Source organism: Amphiura filiformis, chromosome 15 (genome assembly GCF_039555335.1).
Source record: "Amphiura filiformis chromosome 15, Afil_fr2py, whole genome shotgun sequence".
Classification (NCBI taxonomy): Eukaryota; Metazoa; Echinodermata; class Ophiuroidea; order Amphilepidida; family Amphiuridae; genus Amphiura; species Amphiura filiformis.
In genome coordinates, this window is record NC_092642.1 from 62,381,707 (window position 1) to 62,405,930 (window position 24,224).

The 24,224-nt window shown below is 37.3% G+C and overlaps 1 protein-coding gene across 1 annotated transcript; it reads right to left on the minus strand.

Moving 5' to 3' along the window:
* Positions 1–2,231: 2,231 nt before the first annotated feature.
* On the minus strand, positions 2,232–23,062 carry LOC140172024 (uncharacterized). The gene is made up of 7 exons (XM_072195371.1): positions 22,975–23,062; positions 9,631–9,855; positions 8,512–9,024; positions 8,078–8,403; positions 7,606–7,801; positions 4,817–5,070; positions 2,232–2,384 (listed from the first exon to the last, which is right to left on the minus strand). The coding sequence occupies exons 1-7, from the start codon at positions 23,060–23,062 to the stop codon at positions 2,232–2,234; spliced, it is 1,755 nt and encodes a 584-aa protein (XP_072051472.1).
* Positions 23,063–24,224: the final 1,162 nt, after the last annotated feature.

Below are 24,224 nucleotides of genomic sequence, written 5' to 3' on the forward strand. Positions count from 1 at the left end.
TTGCTTCTAAAAAATTGTATAATTCTAAAATATGAATTTGAAAAAAGGTTATCGAAGCAGACCAATAATAATCCATTTTGGAATTATGGTCATTTATTAAGGGTGTAATTCCTTTTTTTATGTGTACTTCTTCCTGTGCGTTAATGTTATTAGCCATCTTGCAAAAAACAATTTTACAATGTTTGAATATCACCGAATTGCAAACCCGGATGTAGAATGACTGGATTTCGAACAGAATATGTCGAAGATTTTATGGCAAGACGCAAATGGGTGTACAGGGATATAAGATTGACCAATCGGAGACGTCGCTCTCTTTCAAGCACGTGGCCAGACGGTTTGTTTAGTGGCAAAGGAGCACGAACCGCCTGAATATTCCGACGAGTAGGACCTTTTTTTTTTCTAAGTTTAATACCAGACAATACTCAGCTCAGATTAGCACCATCTCACATATGGCGCAAGAAAGACGAATCGCGAAAGTCCAGTCCGCCCGCGGTCACTGGATTTTTGTGGTAAATATTTCCTGAGTGATCAGAGTGTCTCATATCCCTGATCAAAGTCAGAGTATAGTTGGTAACTAAGAAAAAACAGGTCCTACTCGTAGGACTAGCCTGGAACCGAGACTTCTTGAAATCTTTACAAACAAATCTTAATGTGTGAAAGCAAAAGTACGTTATTCTAAAATCCACTGTAAGTATGCTGTTCTTCAATATGTCACCAAAAGCACATACCAGTAACCCATAGGTATCGGTTACTGGTGCACACCAGTAGCCGATAGCTATCGAGATAGCACTATATGGCAGTAACTGATAGGTATCGTGTATATTGCATTTAATGCACAGCAAAAATAGTGCCCTCTGTTGGACCAGCGCGGTTCCCGCACCATAGCTGAACCACGGGGTTCAGCTATCAATCGTTAATAAAACGTTTATATTTCACATAATAGAATATAGAAAGTAGTATTTTTATCAATTAAAAACCGAAGTGAGGTATGGGACTGGTTATGGGTGGCTACGGGGCGTTCAAACAATAAACACTAACCGCGAAATGTTGATATCAAACTAGTTTACTAAACGCGAAATATGGATATCCAACAAGATGAAACTATAAATTAGCCCCCGATAGAGGGCAGGGCCTGAAGCATGAGGGAAATTATGGGGTAAAAAGTAAGAAAAAGCTAAAAATGTTAAAGGGGTGACAGGCTGTCTATACTGACGGTAGAGACAGCAATGAGTTACCTTAATGTAACCTCACACAAAAATAATATAATAACAAACATTTATATAGCGCAATATGTCTGCGATCCCAGAGCGCTTTACAAAACAAATCAACTAATATTCACACTCTAAAAATACCTTAAATGTACACAAAAATATAATGCAAAATATGAGTCAAATAGGTGAAACGAGGCAATTTACATGAAACCCCTATAAAATCTACACCCTAGAAATACCTTAAATCTACACAACAATTAATATAATGCAAAACATGAGAAAAATAGGTGGAACGGGGCAATTTACATGACACCATGACACGGGATTCATATCAAAAGTCCCCGAAAATCCAAGTAGTGGAACAGTGTCTAATTTGCATTAATCCAAATTGACCGCTTATGCAGGGGTAAAATTATAGAGTTTATAGTATAGTTTGACCTATTTCCGAAGTACATTTCTTGATTATAGGGGAAAAGTTCAAATGTCAAAATTTGGAAAACATTGAAATACCAAACAAATTTTGTCTGATTCTTGGTGTTCATGTTTCTTGTTCCATGTTTTTTCTAATTTTTTTAACGTTTTTGCCCCTTTAATTTTAAACACTGGCTATAAGCAGTGAATGTGTGTAAGTAATGTCATTGTGCCGTGTAATTTGTGGTGGGAGTACCATTTTTAGTGGAAAATCATATTTTTGGTCATCGACGCTCAAATCGAGTTTTTCACGTAAGATTTGTGGTACCGCAACGGTCATTATGGTCCACTTTGGTCAAAATCCAACAAATCATATGGCTATAGTGGCTCATTATGTGATTGACAGAATAAGAACTGCCGAGAAACAGACCCTCAGCAAATGCTATGCATTGACTAAGTAAAGATATCAAATTAACATTTACAATATTCTATATTTTTACACACTTTTCAGTATATTATAATTCTTAAAATGTCGTTTTATATATACATGACCATCTTTACAAATGGATCAATGTTCTCCTTTTGTGACTTTAATGTGAAGGCGCAGAATTATCCTGACATGCACGGTCCTAGTATTTCCATTCTCAATTTGCAATAGCCATTATAACAAACAGTAGGTTTCACTCTGATGTTGCGGGTTTCCACCGGTTCTTCAAAGATAATGCTGACAGGTGCGTACCCATCAAAGTTGGCTTCAAACTCCTATATGCAACAAACACGATAAAGAAAAAAAACACGCAGCCTGTTAGTTTACAATTGAAGAGCTTGTTTCCGAACCATGTTAAGTCCACAAACACATGTTTCTGATTTACCGTGCGATATCTCAATGGATTGTGATGTATAGATAGTAATAATTTCAATCGGATGCACCATTACAAAGCAAACAGTGGATGGGTACACAGTAACAATACTATGTGAGGCCTTTGATTCCCAAATGAGAACAATAGTCTGCATATTATTTGTTAAGCTGCATTGTTGTGGTAAATAGTGGCTTGTTGATGGTACAACTCATTGTTGCCAATGTCAAACTTGTCAAAGTAATTGTAATTGTACCACACAAGTAAATGAGAAACATGTGGTTGTGGACTTGACATGGTTTGGAATCAAGCTCTTAAGCTTGTATCTATTTGCTTGATACTTCTACTTGAGTGATAGAAGTGTCGAGCCATCACAACCCCCTCCCCTCCCCACACACACAAATGCACAATAGTTTGACCCAAGTGTTTGATTTAGTGTTCTTTTTGGTTTTTGTCATTTGTCATTTCATTGAATGTACTTTGTGGTGCACCCGAAACACACATATTATGTACACGAAACACAATGGATATGCTGTATTACAGCATACGTATGGGCACGGTGTACCCTGTTGTCAAAATACGTAGTACGTATTTTAAATTTGTAACATAATTAATAAATAACATTAACCCTAAACCCTAAACCTAACCCTAACCCTAAACCCTAACCCTAAACTCTAATCCCTAACCCTAAACCCTAACCCTAAACCCTAAACCCTAATCCTAATCCTAACCCTAAACCCTAAACCCTAACCCTAACCCTAACCCTAACCCTAACCCTAACCCTAACCCTAAACCCTAACCCTAAACCCATATCCTAACCCTAAACCCTAACCCTAAACTCTAACCCTAATCCCTAACCATAACTCTACCTTTTTCTTTTACTTTTTACCCCATAATTTCCCTTCACGGTTAGTGCTTCTTTGTAGCCCTGCGGGGCAAACTAGTTGGATATCCACATTTCGCGGTTAGTGGTTCTTTTTAAAGTCGCGTAGCCACCCCCAACCGACCCCATACCTCACTTCGATTATTAACTAATAAAAATAATAGTTTCCATATTCTATGTTGTCAACATTTAAAAATACTTACTAAAGTGAACTTTAACAACAGAGGGCGCTACAATCTGATTAACCATTAGTGTGTGCTATTTAGAATAACAAAACATTTGGACGACACCTCTTACGTAGACCATTTCAACAGTAGACCATTTCAACGTAGACCATTTCAACAGTCATCCATGTTGATGTCAATTTACTAATTTGTAAAAGACCCACTCGTTACAACAAATGCATATCGTTAGATATGAATGGATTATTTGGTATTTCGTCATAATTATAACTCATATTCTGAAAGCTAAATAATTAAGGTTTCAGGTAAGGGGAGATATGATTGAAGACTCATTCAATTAGTCTCTCGGTAGGCCTACTCAATATAGTAGTGATGTCATTGCTTTTTCGCTTTGCGCGGTTAACATTACGCGAGAGATTCAATACTGCGAGCAGCGAAATACGCTTCTACGTCACTACCGAACTTGCGTCGAACCAATGTGAAGTGGTTTCGCTCAACAGGAAAAAGGAGTATTGAATTGGAAAAAGTTAATCTTCATTGAATTTTGCTAATCGTTTGGCTAATCGGTAATAATAATAATAAAAAACAACAACATAAATAAAATATAAAATAAATAAATAAATAAATATAAATAAATAAATAAATAAATAAATAAATAAATAAATAAATAAATAAATAAATAAATAAATAAATAAATAAATAAATAAATAAATAAATAAATAAATAAATAAATAAATAAATAAATAAATAAATAAATTTCGGAATTTATATAGCGCTTTTTCCAGAGGATTCAAAGCGCTGTAATTTCGCTGCGTGGTGAATCATCACAATCAGATTGCATCAAGTAGGCTAGTTGCAGCCGAACCCAGCGCAAACCTATCCGTACTTAGATTGTAACATCCACCCATTTTCTGCACGCTCCCCAAAATCCATTGGGTGAAGGAAGTTTTTGATAACGAAATAACTAATCGCCGATTTTGAAAGCAGGAGGAAACCGGAGATCCCGGAGAAAACCTGCGAGAGTGAGCCGGGATCGGGATAAACCAAATGCACATGAGTCCTTGGGCCGCGCCGGGGCTTGAACCCGGGACCTCCCAAACACAACAAACACATACGCTACAACATAATGACATTACCGGGGAAAATGAACTTTCACAATCAACCACAACTTGCACGATGATTTGTCAATTTGTCTAGGGTGGGGGAGGGAAGCAACGATTTTCTCGTGCCATGCAGTCGGTACGCCTCCACAATTTTCTTTCTAAATCCTACCTGTGATCCAAACATAGCTGAGCTGTCCGCCTCTATAATGCAACGTTCTACCCAATGGTCACCGCTACCCTGTATTACAATGCCAGAAATGTTGAATTTCTGGTTCAAAATAACTTTTATCCAATTCGAAGGCGAGGCAGGCCAAAATTGCCCATTATGAAGTCTTGCGTAATTCTTTTTCGAATCATTCGAGGAGACGAAGATCTGCGGCTCATGAATTTGATGACTTTCCATTCCAAGTGGTTTGACACAGCCTGTGAGATTACAGATATGAAATTAGATCATGTGTCAAAACGACGGCGTAGCAGGTGTCCAGGTAAGATGACACAAAACTTGAAATGTTCTTATTCTTAGTAGGCCTATCTATTAGGGTGTATTTGTTTCAGGCCGTGTGGTCTCTTGAGCATCTCCTCATTTAAATTGTGCTTTGTTGTTACACAGCCGTATATGCATATATGGTATTTTTTATTTGGGTTCATTAAGGTCATTAAGGGGTCATTTCCGGTATAAAACGAAATACCTTTAAAATTCATCTTCTCCCACAAATTACGTAGGACAGTAATGCCACTTGCACACATGCATTGTTATTACCCAGTGTCTATGTAGTGTACACAGATTTGGGGTCAAAGGTCATTAAGGGGTCACTTCTGGTATAAAACGAAATAACTTCAAACATTTTATCAGCCAAGAAAAATATAGCACAGAGACGGTACATTCACACATGAATCGATGTTACTAAGTGTATACGTGGTATTTTTTTATTTGGGGTAAAAGGTCATTAAGGGGTCACTTCCGGTCTGAGACAAAAAACCTCCAAAATGTCCCCTCTGCCACAAATAACATGGCAAAGTGATGCCACGTGCACACATACATTGACATTAGCCAAGATGCAATCTTAGACGTCTAAGATGCATTCTTAGGCGTCTAAGATGCAATCTTAGGCGTCTAAGAATTTCGCGGTGCCATTTTCAAAATATTGCTCTATGTTTTCAAAAGCTTGAATGGACTGGCACCAGATTATTTATCATCTTGTCTCACATTGTACAGTCAATCTCGTCCTGGACTTCGCTCATCATCAGATAGCACACGTCTCACAGAGCCCACATTTTCTCACAAATCTCTCAACTCTGCCGCTGATAAATGTTTTTCGCTCGCAGCACCAGGTTTATGGAATAAATTACCCATCAGTAACCGAACTTCCAGCTCATTACACAGTTTTAAAAAAGGTCTCAAAACACATCTCTTTCAATAGTAACCTTTTCACTCAGATTATTGATAATTGTTTTTGCTTGTAAATCTTATGTTGTTGTTGTATTATTATGAGCTGTGGTCTAAATGAAATGGCGCAATATAAAAGCCCAGTGTATGTATGTATGTATAATCTTCTTGATGACCAGATCCCATGCGTTAGGCAAGTTGTGTCTCAGTCCTCCTACTGGTAAAACAATCACAAATTTAATGGGGATGTGTAAAAAAGCCATATCCGTATCTTAACTAAACGTATCAAGTGTGAATTTCTAGCTGGACGCTAACACCCCGCCGCCAACGGCCAATACGCGTAGCGAACAAGGAACAAAGTCGGGTAATCCTGATGATATATGGCAGTGTACAGAGAATTTCCCGTATGACTTTGTCATGAGATAGCAAGATAACGGGCGGTCATTAGCTCAAATAAACGGATATACATGAAGATAGATCATTAAAGTATGAATTTCTGCAGTTCATTCTTGTATTGGACTGTTATTGAGTTTAAGGGCCAATTAAAAAAAAAAATATAAAGAAGCCGTGACGTCACACCATTGTTTAAAATATTATTATTTGCCCCTGGGGGACCCACTCAGATATATAGGAGCTACGTATACGTTTTGGGAATCAGGGGTTTCACCCCTGTAAATCGCCTCATTATAATTTGTATAATGCTACATGTGACTTTGTATATATCGTAGCTGGAAAGAGCAGAACCAGACGCTGCTGAAGAGACTGCAATTATTTGACTTGAATATATCATTTCTAAAATTCCCGTATTTGTTCAAATGTTTTCGTGGTTCAGTGGTAGAATTCTCGCCTGCCACGCGGTAATTTTTTTCACGTCCATTTTAACTCCAAAATTATTTGTTTTTATGTGAAAATGTATACATTACATTGGGAAATATATTTTGTGCACTTTTTTTCTGTAACGGGGCCAATAAAGGGGCGAAATAAATACAAAACAAGACCTTATCTTCTCAAGCATGATACGAGGAACATGAAAACTCATTTTTTTTAGTTTACAAAAATCATAAAATAAATGAAACATGTTTTTAAACATTAAAATGTACATAATGATATACACAATTAAAAAAAAAAATCAGGGTCGAATTAAAACAAAAAGAATGAGATATATTATCAAGAATGATGGGCGTAGTGGTATGGCGACCGGAATACGGCAACGGTGCTGCATGTTTCTGGATGCCGGACCATAATGCAATTCACACAATGAGTGGCTTGCTGATTGTGCTAATTATTCACATTTACGCTGAAAATATTCTCGTTTTCTCACATAGATGCATAAATGGGACGATATTTGATATTGTATGTAAGTTTGAAGACAATCCATATCCTAAACCAGTTAAGGTAACCCCCTTTAAATGATCGGCCACCGTTGTCTGCCAAACCCTTGAACATTGGCGCCATGGCTACAAAGCGCATAGCTCTGTAGCCATGGGGCACCTATACATCCTAATCCGAAACCACCGCTGCTCACCACAACCCCAAAAACCATTGTTCATCTGGTTTCACGTATCACTTACCGCAGTCTTGAGTATTCTTGCATCCCAGTATTTCCATTCTCAGAGCACAATCTGATATATGTATCTGATTACCATTAGCCAGGTTCTTTGTTATTGGCAAACAATCTTGCGGTTGTATACGTATAACACTCGTAATCACTGGATCCTCAAACATGAGCGTCGTGTGTGATTCGGGATCGTAAATCCAGGCAGATTCCTACAGTGAATAAATATATTACGTGCTCGGAAATCAACGTTTGCACAGTATTTTTCTGGGACATGAGTGCACACCAGACATATCGAATTGCATTCTGAATACGAGGACTGTCCTGATATCAAGTAATTTTGATTTTGTGGTACTTTTGAAGCCTAGCATACTTTATTTTATATTCTTAAACCTGGAATGTTCAATTTTATTTGATTACTGGAGGAGTGAACCTAAGGTAGAAACAATGGAAGCAACGAATCCGTGAAGATCACACACACAACTCACCGGACTAGCATTGACGCTCTCGAAGTTTCGTCCATTAACCTGCACTTTGATAAAGTCGGGGCGTGTCCAGTGTTGCTTAAATCCTTGTATAATGATCCCTGACACCATCTTCCCTAAACCAACATACACCTGCACCCAAGGATTGGGATCGTCATTACGAGGCGCCCAATATAGAAGATGGTCTATTCTGGCTCTTTGTGCGCTATCATACTGTTCATTAGCGCCGCTAGAGTAGGCGATAGTATAAGTTCCACGAGATGAAACTACGATTCTTCTGTCAGTGATATTGTGGGTATACATTCCTAGGGCATGCGGAGTTGTGCAGGCTAGAAGGAAACGAAAATAAATTATTAAGAAAAAATATTTTCAACTAGCTTTGGAACCGAATTATACATGTTTTATAAAGTAATACATGGATTTGTTACTTTTCTCACCTACGATCTGCCCACTGGTACAGCTACTTTGTTGTTGTGTAACAGTCACTTTTTCCGTTATTGGTGTGTCAGATGTTTCGACTACGGTCTTAGTGGTAGTACTAGGGCTGGTTTCTTTCATGGTGCTAGCCTTAGAGCTCGTTGCGGTCAAGATGGTAGTCTTGGTAGTAGTCTCAGGGCTAGTTGCGGCCGTGGTGGTAGTTTTAGGGCTAGTTGCTGTCATGGTTGTAGTCTTAGGGGTAGTTGCGGTCACGGTGACAGTCTTAGGACTAGTTGTGGTTTTAGTGGTAGTCGTAGGGCTAGTTGCGGTCATGGTAGTAGTCGTAGGGCTAGTTGTGGTCATGGTGGTAGTCCTAGGGCTAGTTGCGGTCTTAGTGGTAGTCCTAGTGCTAGTTGCGGTCTTAGTGGTAGTCCTAGGGCTAGTTGTGGTCGTAGTCCTAGGGCTATTTGCGGTCTTAGTGGTAGTCCTAGGGCTAGTTGCTTTCTTGGTGGTAGTCTTAGAGCCAGTTACAACTGAAATCAATTATTATAAGACACTTATTAGAATGTGAAAAAAATATATCAAAGTGTAAGTTACGAACGATTTTGAGACTATAACTAATCACATGGTCCAATAATTTAGCAATCAGACGCGTAATATACAATGCATTCTATAAGTGAACGAAATTACCCCTATGCCAATTTGGAACCTGAATATGGACTTTCTACTTGTGGGGCTCGTATAGAGGCCAATAATATACCAAAATTAAGTTTTGAGTGGTTTCCCCCTCCCGATAGAAATCATGCACATGGGGGAAATGACACCGTTTAGATCAAGCGTCGGGATCTCATAGGTTATGCTTCTCTCCGTTCCGCCTTAAAGTTAAGTCGTACCGTACTCGATATAGAAAACGGCAGAAAACGACAAACAAGTAAGACATACAATAAATGTGTGTTAAAAAACTTGAACCTTATTGAAATTTCAAACAATCAATCAATTTTCTTGAACTTCTTACTTAAGTCAAGAACCTCAAAAGTCAAAATGGAAGAATTGCCAAAACAAACAAACAATACGATTGTAAATAAATAAATATTTTAAATTTAGTAAATAAAGCAGGAATAATACTAAATAACACTTACTTTCATCTTTACAAGCCAATTGCAATGGAATGTCGGTATGGAAACGCTTTTCTAACCCCTCCTTTGATATGGTATTTATTCCCCCAAACCGTATTTTGGTACAAGTACACTGGTCATCGCAGGTGTCCACTAAGACCCATCGTAGTTTGTTGTTATGGTTAGGATCTGATTGTTGGCTTATGTAGCATGCAATTGCGTTACATGTGCAGAGAATCAGACTAAACACTGGCAAATGTAGAATGAAAATAAATAGTATCAATAAAAGAAAGGAAAAAAAGAAGCAAAACAACAAACCACAACAACACCGATCAACAAAGTATTTGTAATTACAATGTGGACTTATCTTATATTTTGTTGTTATACATGCACATACCCCCCCAGCGGCTTCCTTCTGCTACAGGGTTGAATATGCATTTGTCTTTTTTTTTTATATAATCATAAATACGGTGTTCGTAGTAAACAGGGATTATTCTTAATCGTACCAACGCAAGGAAACAGGACATTATGCACTTTTTAAAGACAAAATTGTAACTAAATGAAATCTGTATATTATTACATAGTAAAAGCGAATTTGAAACCATGCATATCTTTACAACTGTAATATCACTGATATGTAAATGAAAAGCGTCTATGCAAATGACCAAAGGTGGGTGCCCCAATTGACAGCCTCATCCCTTTATGTACAAAATCGAGTTTTGGCACCAGAATAAAGCTCTTTTTTCTCATATTACCTAAGTGAGAAATTCTAAGATGAGTGGTGTATGACCCAGATACCACATTAGTCACTGTTATACACATTGTTGCTTCTAATATTAACATATCTGTGGAAATTGAACTCATAAACATGCAATAAAAAATTTCGAGTGTAAGGCCTCCATTATGTTAAGGTGGACAACAGAACTTTAATGCCTGGATAATTACTAGCGTAAACTCGTTTGTACGTTTTTATGGGAAGTTTTTATACCAGGTTAGTCAGAGTATAAATAAAATCATTATACATACCAATTGCAGAGACTATAGTAGAAAACGCTCGCCGGTAAGACATGGTAACTCACAATCAAAATGGAAAGGAAGTGCTGAACAATAAGAAACTGTATATAACACTGCGCCCAAACTGTTGATTCGGGTGTAATCCTTCCTGTTTGTTATGCATTTCAGAGTTGTCTCTCATCTATGAAGCAAAAAAGTGGGCGCCTTGTCAAAGTCATCCTTTGTTCCGTCTGGATGAGTTTTTCATCAATTTTAATAAAATTGAGAGGCCTTGCCACACATCACTTAACAGCGGGAAATAAATATTACCAACACCAAAACACTAATTGACACCGATCCAAACGTCGCGTCTATCGATGTATAGTCTAATGGAATTTTTCTCATCGACAAATTGCTATGGATACGCAATGACAACAGCTATACCAATCTCTTAGAAACTCAATTAAAGCATGCACTAAGATTCAAGATGCATCAGCATGAAATATAGGACTTCAATTTATTTATTATAATTTATTCTTATTATTATTATCTAGTGAAAATGCCACTAAGTAATTAACTCTACTTCGGATCCATTAAGATAATTACCAAAAGAATATTAGATGCTATTGTAGTGATAATATTCAACAACATGCAGCACACCATTCACTCCTCTCACAAACTCACCCCTACAGAACATTTACTCAGTAAACCAAAACCCAACCAAAAACACAAACGCTCATGCAAACTGGTCTTACAACATTATAAACATATTATACACTCACTCATTTCAAAGTAGTAACCAACTCAACACTCATAGATGGTCCCGTGTCACAACCTGGGGTACCTTTGTGTTACATAGTAAAAAAAATGAAATGTTTCAAACATTTTACCTACACGTCTCATTTGAAGTGGTTCATCCTCCTGAGCATTTTGACACCTTTTTTTTATGGAAATCGGTTAAAAATGAGAGAGTGCGGGCAAAAACTAATCACAAAGTAGGTGGGATTTAACCCCACCTCTTTTTCCCCATTTACAATAATTCTGAGCAAGTATTAATTTTTTAAATGACCTTCTGTATTTATTTACTTGGTTTAGATGTCTGGGAGTTCATTCAGACATTTTTTACTAGATTCAATTTTTTAATGGGGGTTTTAGATCAAATTTACGATACGAATCCCTCCTAATCCTCCTCCTTCTAAGCATCAACCACCCTTTGCACTTTTCATGCCAAACGTCATAAGAAAATATATATATATTATTATTTTAAAACAGGATAAAAACATGAGTAATATAGAATAAATTACCTTCAATTTAAGACCTACTTGGATCTTCTAAGTGAAGGAATACTCAAGCGACACTGTTTTGAAGTCCAAGCTGCACATCAAAATGTAACAAAACCACCTTTTTGGGTACCCCAGTATATGACACAGGATCAGATACAGGTTCATACACTACTCCACTGTCACAGTCACACCTCACCAAACCACCACCAGTCACCCTTATGGAAAGGTTTGACTACAAAACGATTATCTTATAAACGCATCTATGCACAGTTTCTACCTCGATACACCTGAGCACACAATTCATCCAGGCACAGAGAATCTAGCAATGCAATGTCTCTACACTGCATAGTCTGGTTTACACTACACGGTTCAGTGCATAGTATCATAAGAGCTATGGAGCTTCTAGCTGGTGACTAGTGGAAAATACGGCATCTGTGATTGGTAATGTTTGACAAGTGTGTCCAGAGGAATTTTAAGCTTATCAATTTTTCAACGAGAGCGTAATGGGCACCGCCTGGGTTCGAACCCGCAAGCTCTTGCACCATAGTCGAACGCCTTATCAGTTGAGCCAACTTGACTGCAATATTCTTCACATATCAACATTGCCAAGAGATAACAAGGGGCGCAAACCACCAAATAAATCATTTGCTTTCGCTACCAATGTTTTATTAATTGAAAAATTTCACAAGAGTGCTTATTACCAATTACAATAGTGAATCTATACACAGATTCTACACCTACAGTTTGTAAAAAGTGCAATCAAACACATTATAAAATTACAGATTTAATTTATCATTACCACGAAATACCACAAAAATGCAGTGCGCTGTAAATGTTACTAAATTTCAATAATTGTGTATTTACAATGTCGTTTACAATAGTAGACTTTAAAATATTACATTCATAATACTTAGACCCCAAGACCGACAGGGCAAAAGTCACATCTACTTTATAATAAAATGTTGCATGATTTCGCTACATTAACGGGTTATGCCATTTTAAATCGACTTTCGAAAAGTTTTTTGATACATTCATTGATTTCTCAAAAAGTAAAAATCGCAGTTTAACAAATAACGGTTCAAATGAAAGCCATTATTGGGGGCTAATTGTTGTATCACTATGATAGGCCTGACACCAATATAAACACTTGTTTCGGTGACCCAAGTTCATGGTCATTTCTGCTCACGCACTTTTTTACAGATGGCCTGGAATTTCATATTTCGGTTTCAGCGATTGCCCGAAAGAGGTGGTATGTTTTTGAAAAGCGTTTCCGCTTGGAATGTAGATAGTTATTGTTGCTATTACTCTTCGCGATTTTAATTTATACCCTCTTTAGCCGACAATTTTCAATGCATTTTACACAATAGATACGTCGCTTGCATAAATACCTCTATTTTTAACAGTATCTTTTTTGTCAACCAACATAACATCAAAAAGAGTTCTCAAGACTTTGATGAGACCATAGATACCAAATCGGACTACATGTGATGAACAGATTTTACACTAGAATCAAAAGAACCAGCGTAGGCCCTCTCAAAATGTACTTTTTTAAATATCGCGTTGTGATAAAAATGACTGCCTTTTCCTTGTTTTGTATAACAAGGAAAAGCTTTACTTACCTCAAACTTCAAACGTAGTGCTGTCTCAGTGTCCGTTACTGGTTAGTATTATTCCGATTAAGCGATTTTCATGATTTAGGCCTACTTAGCCTACATTTGAGCAACTATTTGCCCACACTGTGTACGAATATATTCCAAATATGGCGCTGCATTCAGTATCACACTAAACGACAAGGTTATACTAAGATGTGTAAGACTTTCTGACACTATATTCACGGTTGTTCTAATGGCTATTCAAACTTATGACAAATTTGGCTGCTTTGCGTTGTTCAATACCATTTCACCTAGTCTTGGTACCAGCCGGTTTGTGCTCCTCCGTCACTAACGGTGACGGAGGAGCACAAACTCGGCTGGTACCGAGACTACATTCACAGACGCCGACAAAATATCACTGCGTGTCCCGTCATTAGTTTTTCACCATTAAGTCTATAAAATGTATACAAAGTAAGGTTTCAATAGCAGGAAACTTTTTTGGCTGAGGACACCATGTCCGTAAGGCATAAATATGTTGTTTTTTTCTCCCGATAGGTATTAGTGATCGCGGCGCCATTATCGTGATTATTGGGGATTCCTTTTTGTGATGAAGGCACCAGCCGAAATGTCAGTAATCAAGAATAAAAAGAACATAACTCTGAACTCCCCCGGGGAGATGATGTAGTTTGCGACACTCATACCCCCTGGAATAGTGCATGATGGGAAAGAGGGAAAAAGGTCTATTGAAGCAGGCCTCAGTTTAGCGAACTTTGTGTAGTTTAATGCGATGCGAGTGCAAGCGCCGCTCAGACTGTGAAGGTTTCTGGATACCGAATATGGGTTTAGATTAGGCCTATATCATGTCCTCTAGGCCATATAATTTATTTTTGGAAAGGAAAGTCTAATCTCGGAGCCTATTCAATTGAGAAGGGACTGGATTTTGTCATAATAATATAAAAATTAATACTTAATGCCTCGCGATTTTTTGATATCCAGCCATAGTATTTTAATTGATTAAACTGAACATAAAGCTATATCTTTACTAGCTTCATGCACTAATTTGCAGACCCTTGCCCGGCCTTCTACATGTAGTGAGTACCACATTAGATTGTGTTTACAAGAAATAATAAGCGCTGCCTCCTCGAAATTTCTTATGCCATCAGCTTTGATGATTAAATATTATCTACAACTCGGCACCTGTGTTCAAGGCCTTTCTTTTATCTATTGACCTCAAAAGAAAGGATTAGAATGATCAGAATGCCGTCCCTGACCCCTTTCCACACATTAATAATGAGTCGGTAAGGGAACGTGCTACCGTTATACTTCAATGAGTACGTATGGCTACTACGCAGTTCAATGGCCTTATTGTGATCTGGCGGGAGTTTTAAAAGCACGGTCCCTGACTGCGTGGGCATATTTCCGGACAAGGAACAATAGAGACCAATTGCCTGGCAATGACGTCACATGTAATCCCAGTCTATAGTGTGATTAGTACGATCAGTACGAAAAGTCCAATGCGATTATTAATGTATTTTCTAAAATTAAAAGAACCACTTTTTAGCGGGAATTTTTGTAAGTTACACAGCTGAAGTTGTGAAAGGGTTGAAAGACTACAATATTACGGCTTAAACAAGAATTTCTTTGTTTGGTCGTTATTCCTATAGACGCATCCCTTAAAAAGAGAACAGTAACAGGTGTGTTGTCATCAAAGTTGGCGCGTTATGCTGTAACAAATGACAAACAAACAAACGAACACACAAACAAACAAACAAACAAACAAATAAACAAACAAACAAACAAGCAAACAAACAAAATTTTCGTTAGATCAAGATTATACTTGACGTGGACAAGACAAATCATTGACTGTGCTCTTACAAGAATGTTTTTACTTTTAAACAATTTTATTGGAAAGGGAGGGACACAATGTAGAGTCGATGTGGTAGTACATAATTATAGCTTGTAATCAAAGCCCTTAAGATATATTCATAACCTCTTAAATATAAGCAATGTCTGTGATCAAACAATTATTTCATTATTTGAAAACACGCGGAACCAAACGTAAGTATTAAATTTATATCTCACAGTTGGCCGCTAAGTACGTAATTGTATAAGATAAATAACCAGAAAAAAAAAATTGTTTCGACCGCCGATGCTGCTTCGATGCTTGTTATTTATAAACTGACATCTACATAATCAGGTTTAATTTTTAGGCCGTTAAATTGCAAATATTGCCCCGGTATTAAGGGAACAAATCAAAAGTTTGATGGCGTCATGTAAACGAAAATCTTTTTGTTAAGAAGCTGAGCCTCTCCCTCAAGCCTTGTAATGGTAAAATGTTGGATATTTCAACTCGGAAGGTCAACTTTGACCGATATTTTACGTAATCGGACTTTATAACCCCCTCCCCATAACGAAAGGACTTTCGTTTATAGGACGTTATCGAACGTTTGGTTTGTTCCCTAACTTATACGATTGGGAATAATTCCTATTTAGTTTTAATACAAATCACGACTACTGGTGATATGAATAATTTTTTCCATAAAACTTTTTGTGTGTGTGCTGAGAAAATGCATGCATTTCTTGGTAGCAAAATAACCACTTTTCATAACCATCATTGATGGTTGTATACATTTTAAGTACATAACAAAAGTATTATAACGGCTTACCTGGTCCAAAGCTTTTCACAAAACCCGGTGTAAAGTTCAATTACCTTTTCCCGCCAAAATCTAGTACGATTCAATTGCAGTCAGTATTTTTGTGTAGCGCATGATGTCAACTACCTATAGAAAAAGTACACCTTTGCTCCCCCAGGTGGTACCTCCCAACCCCCGCTATACTATAACTTAATAATATTAAACAACGTGCAGTGCATTTTTTGCCAAAAATAGCTCATGTTATGAGCAGGGACAAGTGATTTGCGCGGAACCTTTTCCGCGCAATTGCCTATTTTTTCCTATGGGCAGGGATACATGATTTGCACTGAAAAAAAGTTCCGCGCAATTGACTATTTTTTTCCGCGCAAATCACTTGTCCCTGGTTATAAGTGTACATAATTCAATGTATTCGCCATATTTGGAACGTTCGACTAGCATCTTCGGCAGATTGTGATCCTATGATGATATCTTGTCTACAATCGGGATATCGCTCACTCATGACGTCATATGATTGACACGATCAGTTATCCCTTACAGCTGATTTGGAACTGCCAGCGGTGGATTTGTGTTCACTGATCCTTTTCTCGAGTTTCCTGGCTGATTCGCCTATATAACTAGCATCGCAATGAGCGAAAGTGATCTCGTACACAATTCCAGACTGTTTAATGGGTTCTGTCTTGTTTTTAGGGGCTACTATTAAAGCACTCCTAAGCGTATTTTTAGGTTTGAAGCTGGTAGATACTGCGGTCCTAAACACTCGGCTTCCCAGAAAGACCTTCTATGTAAGGCACAGCATCACCATCTGCTGAAGACGCTAGTCGAACTAGTGAAAACGTTCCAGTTCCACTCATATAATGTTTTACCTTTACAACCGAGGAGTTCAAAACGCATGCTGATGTATGTGTACCAGGCGATAGGGACTAGTCTGATATAAGCTGATGTAACTTGTGAAGGAAAAATATTGGTGACAATCGTAGTTTGGTCGGTATTTCCATTAAATATCTGTAACAGAGTACTAGATTTCAATCTCAAAAATAACAAAATGCAATTCACATTATGTTCTTGTAAACAAATCAAAATAAATGTTAGGGAACTGGTGTTAAACATACTTTAATACATACATCGTACCACTTCCTCAAATCGAATATCCAATTCTTCCATCAGCTTCTTGTTGGAGCTTGACGCTGGTGGCGATTGCAGTGGCAATGAGGGAAATCAATTCATCACTTTTTACTACATATTTATGACCCCAAACCAACGCCGCCAGCGTCAAGTTCCAACAAAAAGTAGACACGGAGGATCGAGAGAATTGGTCATTCAATTTGAGAAAGTGCAACAATGTATCACGAAACTCTCATTGAGGTATGTTTAACATACTTATTTACTCAATATTTCTTTCGATTTGTTTACATGCACTTGATTTATATAACGCGTACAACTCATGAATTAATAACGTGTGACACCAATAATTATTATGATATTATGTTATCATGTAGTGGTCCAGGTTAGATGGATCTTATACTACATTCTTGTTACAGAAATAGCTCAAATTGTAAAAAAAAATCATTATTTCTGTTTTGTATTCGCTTTAAGGTGGTACTACACCCCTTGATAAATTAGTGACTATTTTTGCATTTTTCTCAAAAATTATAACACACTGGTTACAAAAGTTACGTATATTATAGGGGCAAGGATTCCAGTTACTAAACTGGAATTTTAGTGACTCAAGACAAGCGGTACGTTATTTATGATAATAAAAGAGGTACCGCTAGAATGTACCTCATTTCTTAACATATATAATGAACCACTTATCTTGAATCACTGAAATTTCAGTGAAGTAATTAGATTCCTTGCTCCTATAATATACATAACTTTTGTTACCAGTGTGTAGTTATTTTTTGAGAAAAATGCAAAATTAGTCACACAATTTGTCATGGGTGTAATACCACGTTAATACTAAAGAAGAATACGACACTCATTATTTTAAAATACAGGTGAAGATAAAAGCTAACCACATCGTCCTGATCGTTGGTGTGCTGAACAAACGTCAAGAGATAGCATCATTACTGTATTGAATTTTGAATTGGGTCACCCATTGGGCTCTCTCTGCTCTTCCTTGAATCTTTACGCCAGTAACCAACATTGAATCGCCAAGCTCTACCTGGATCCATTGGTGGGCATCGTTAGATAAGGCACTCCATGCTCCAGTAGTACCGCTTTGTGCAGGGCGATTTAGACGAGCATTGCTGCTTACTAGCGACTGAAAAATATAAAAGTTGACAGTCGGTCATTTCAAATGTTGAGTTTTAGTTTTGGTTTTGGTTTTGGTCACGTGATTTCCTGTTATCCTGCCTAACCACTTCAAGATATTGGATTCTTTGTTTCTACCTTTTGTTAAAAACTTAACATTTGTATCATGCAGATTCTGTTTTCGTTTCAGTTTCTTATATGTGGTGTGAAGAAGAATATTATTTGGTTTGAAGTTACCTGATCTAAGTATACAAAAGAAATGTTTAACTTTCGCAGTGCAATATTCGCGAGGAGAGAACGAGCATGGCAATCTACATTGAAAGACGTGGTTTACAAAATCGAATAAGCCATGGCTATTTTAGCTGTGAAAATAATTATATAGACCATCGAAATATTTGCATTCGACATTACAAAAGGGGCGACCATTGTAATTGTAGGTGTTATAAACAAAATCGATTCATGTCCTTAATCCCATGTACCAGAATCGATGGAAGGCCATTATATGACTTCCAATAAGCTAATGACTTTTACTGAAGCATTTTTTTAGGAGAGCTCGAGATAGAGGATATATCGAATGTAGGGGGAGGGGGGGGAAGGAGACACTTAGGGAAGAGGTGGTTATATAGCGTCACCCTCATGACCAAAGTGCTTAAGTCATTATTACATGTTTATCATTTGCAATTTTGATTTTCTGAGTAATAAACCCATAATTAATCAAATTATCATGTATGATCCAGTGTGCATGTTTATCTCTTTCAATAGTTTAATGATTAGAAAGTTCCATGAAAGAAGTCTTAGATATTTTTATATAGTCCAAATATTTAATAAAATTATGCATTTAATTAATTATAAATTATATCATTAATGATGACAATAATATGATTCTGCTATAAATCTAAATAATTTGGGATGTGTAGCATATATGACAGATCACAGATTTGACAGCCCCCAATTAATGGCCAAATAAGTGAAGTCAACAAATTTGAAATCTATTTTGACATTTTTCACATTTTACATGTATTTAATATTTGACTGGACTCGGACCGGACTCGGCTTCGAGTCCGAGTCCTTTTGTGTCCGAGTCCGAGCCGAGCCGAGTCTTTTGTGTCCGAGTCCGAGCCAAGTCCGAGTCCAACAAAAAGTGGACTCGAGTCCGGACTCGAGTCCGAGTCCGGACTCGAACGTCCGGACTTGGTCGGTATTTCCATTAAATATCTGTAACAGAGTACTAGATTTCAATCTCAAAAATAACAAAATGCAATTCACATTATGTTCTTGTAAACAAATCAAAATAAATGTTAGGGAACTGGTGTTAAACATACTTTAATACATACATCGTACCACTTCCTCAAATCGAATATCCAATTCTTCCATCAGCTTCTTGTTGGCCAAGTCCGAGTCCAACAAAAAGTGGACTCGAGTCCGGACTCGAGTCCGAGTCCGGACTCGAACGATACACCTCTGATATTGTCAGTACCATAAACACTGTTACCGTCGTTTGTCACGTGACCAATCAGATGCCTGATGAAGTTCGGAGTCACCGGACGCAACTGTCGCATGTAAGTTGCAAATTTTATTTCCAGAATTCGATTTAACTTTACCTTATACTGTTACCTTACCTTCGCCATGTTCACTAGTTCTATAAAGTTGTTCAGAAACAGTCGTTTTTTCGGTATAGTCATATGTCGCCAATGTGGTACTCTTTTAAAATTAATGTAAACATAGCAATATGCTTTGTTAATACTCTGTCAATACCTAGAGTAGAAATCGCAAATAAAAGAATGTATCTCCTTAATGTTATATATACGAAGAGATGTTTTGCAAAAGGGCTTACATCCACTTTTTGACTTTTTGAGAAAAACGTGTTTTTTTATTGTGTACACGGTTGTTTGATGGTACCATATATAAGTTTTTCAAACAAAACATCATGTACAACCAAATTTTAGGCTTAAACAGCTAAATGTGATATCATGCTAATACAGAAGCTTTTGAGTCATTCTCAACTTTGATTTCCACTCTTTTACAAAAATTATTCACTTTTATAGCATTTTTATAGCTTTTTCGGATATAAAATGGATCTATTAATGACAAAATTGGTGGCGCTATTTAGTTACTGGAAATTACTTTTTCAAGCTTTTAATACAGATAATTGCTTTTATTGTTTGATGAAATATGTTTATAAAATTTCCTTGTTGCTTGTTTCAGCTATTCCAGCTGTTTTAATGGTAGTATTAATCACCTACCCCTTGCAAAATAAAGAAATATGATTTAGGATAAATAGCGCCATCTATAGTTTGCATTTAGTTAATAATGAAGCCAATTCTATATACATCAAACAACCGTGTGTAATTATTACTTGTGCGATATGGTTCGTTTGTGTTTTGGATAAAGTGTCGATGGATAGGACTAAAATAATGGGTTTGGCCTTCATGTTTTTTTTTTAATTATTATTTCTTATTATCATGCCTGGTGTGGATGTAAGGCTTTTTGCATAACAACAGATTTACCGCTATTCTAGTAACCACTAATTTAATCCCATCTTCTAGCATTACTTTATGCATCTTGACTAATGCTTTAAAAATCAAAACATAGTGACGCAAAAGCAGTTTATTTTGGTTTTAAAAGTTACAGAACATTGAATGCTACAATAAAACATTCAAAAAATCCTGAGATTTTTCAAGAAATTCCCAAAGATTTCCGAAAGAGAAGATTTACGATATCTCGTGAAGTGAAGGTGGTATGAAAGTCAAACAAGCACTGAGAACGTTCCTCCAATCTTATTGGTTCTTACCCAGCTTTACCCGTGTGATATGACACGATATGACACGGGACAGCGCGTGTGCGTCGACGCGATACGCGTACTCGCTAGTTGGACCAATCGGAGGCGCACAGCAACAACGGGACTGATCGATTTTAAGCCCAAGGTAATTCCTTGCAAAATGTAGGATTTAATTTGATTAAAATTTGTATGATATTTTTATTTGAAGAATGAGAATAAAGGTATTGTTTTTAGCCGCTATATGAGACGATAGATGCACGACAGCGGCTAAAAACAATACCTTTATTCTCTAAATGTCAATAACTCAATTTCGGTCATAGGTGGATTTAAGGTCAGCTCTTCATAATACAAACTGTATCAGAATGATTGGAGCCGGGATTTGTGACAATTTAAAAAAAAAAGTTAAAAATATAAAATCGCTAACAATTGTAATTTTTGTGCTACTAAATGGAAAGGGCATATGTGTTACTTAATGTTCTGATAATCTGAAGCCAATAGGTTGTTGCATCTGGGAGCTTCTGTACACTGAAGATCAATGTATTTATAGTTTTATACACACAACACAAGATGTATAGTTTCCTTTAAGAGCATGTACCTCACTGAACGGAATGTGTTATCTTCTTGCACAAAACTTCTTTAAAAATTAAAAAGAAAGTGAACCAAAATTGGTACATAAGATATTGAAAAAAAAATGACAAGTCGTCGTCGGTTCCAATTATTTTGATACAGTTTGTAGTGAGAACAGTGAGAACAGTGAAATCGTGATATTAAATAATATTTCGTCGATCGCAACACATAGTGGCGTACGGTGCTTTTGGTCATTTTTATTAAATTCATTTAAATATCAAGCTCTTCAAGTACACCAAGTAAAAAGCTCAACTATACTTAATTAATAAATAAAGTTAATCAATTAATTGACCTATGTTAGCAATCCCGCAAAAATCCAATATCTTCTGCGTCACAAACTGGCATACGATCAACTTACGCCACTATGTGAAACGGCGAAAATCAGGTTTGATGAAATTTAGGCACATCACCCGTCAATAATGTGGCGTATGCTTAAGAAACGAGCCGAAAACCTCAAATCTTTCGTTTCATATAATGACGGATGATCTGGCGTAAGGCACAAAAACACACTGAAAGTCCGATATGCTCCGTTTCACATAGTGGCGTACGTGCGACTTACGCTTCAAAAACCTGCTGAAACCCCATAATCTTCCGTTTCACATTGTGGCGTATAAGTTTAGAGCTAGATATATCCTGTAAAAATTATTCCTTTTTAACTATTTCAGTTACAGTTTAATAGTTTAATTATTTAACTTCAATTTCAAATGTAATCGGTCACTGAGAGATAATATTCGAGGAGTACTGACTATGTTATTAGTAGTATAACTTCAAACGCGTTTTCCCTGAAATGTATTTTGCATTTGTCCTGCACGTACGCCACTATGGGTTGCGACCGACGATTTCATAAACTATTTAACTATAAGGATCGGTCATGTATCGACAGTCGGTCGAAAGATCGAACATTATTTGATTCCATTGCCTAACACAGACAGTATTTGCTCACCTTCGCTCTGCTCACTAGTTGTATAAAGCTGTTCAGAAAGAGTAGTTTCTTCGGTAAAGTTGTTGTCATATGTCTCCGTTGAGGTACACTCTTAAAATTAAGGTAGAAATAGCAGTACGCTTTATTAATTACTATAGTCTGTCAAGCACTATGACGTAACTACTAAATAGAAGAATGTATCTCCTGATAGTATGTATATAGAAAGAAATCATGATTTAATAACCATTTAATAAAATCATTAACTTACCTGTCTCTTTATCGCAGCCCATTAATTTCTTCAAACTTGCTAGTTCCATTTCTATCTCAATCGGTTCTGTATTAACATCTCTATACATTATCTTAGTACAAGTACGCAGGTCATCGCCCGTGTCCGACAAGACCCACCGTATTTTGTTCCCATTGTTAGGACCTGGTTGTTGGCCAATGTAACACACAACTGCGTTGCATGTATAAAGCACCAGATTAAATACTGGAAAATAGGAACGAACGGGTTCAATTATATAACGCTGAATATCTTGACCAAAAACGTTTCAAAAATAAGAACACAAAGCTACAATTAAGACAGTGTACAAGTATAGTGTACAGTATAGTATCAGTCCGGGGACACCGTGAATTCAGACTACTGAGAGTTAACATACCCGTCTGAGTCTGAGTCTGGGATATCACATGTTTTGTCATCACTTATTTCAATTTAATAAAGCATTATGTTACTCGAGCGTTTTTGCTTCAAATTCATTGGTCATTTTGAGCAAAATGAAGCTCTACATGATTGTGCAGGTTTCTCTCTCTCTCTCACATTGCATACACGTGCAGGTGTGGTTCGTATGATAGTATGCCATCGAATGTGGTCAGCGGCAGCCCTAGTAGCCACAGTGATGCTCAGGCCTGTGATAATTTTGATGTAGTCAAGCCAGCTCGCTGCAGGTCTGCCTCTCCTGCACCCTTGTCTCACACCTCTGACAATTTGGAACCACTCTGAGTCACCTCTACTCGTACTGACTGAAGATTCCTGAACCTGGTAAAGCGTACTGATGAGCTTTACCACGTGACCGGGGAATCCCATATCCCCATGATGTTCCATATGTCTGGATGGTTGACACAGTCAAATACCTTGCTGTAATCGATGAAAGGTAGAGTGGAATGGAATATCCTCTGCATTTTTCAATGATATTTCGCATATTGACAATTTGATCCCTGGTGGCTCTTCCTGCTCTAAACCCGGCCTGTTCGTCTGCTACCTCAGTCTCGAGCCTCTGTCTCATTCTGTTGTTGATGATCTTGAGAAGAATCTTGCTGGCTGACTGATCAGGCTGATGGTTCGGTGGTTTGAGCACCTTTTTATATTTCCTTTCTTTGGTATCGAGATACTGCTTTCTTCCAGTCCTTGGGCCATTCCATATCCCTCCAGATTTTGTCACATAGCTTCCAAATGATGATTACACCTTGCTCACCAGATGTCTTCCACCGTTCACATGGAATCTCATCATAGCCTGGTGA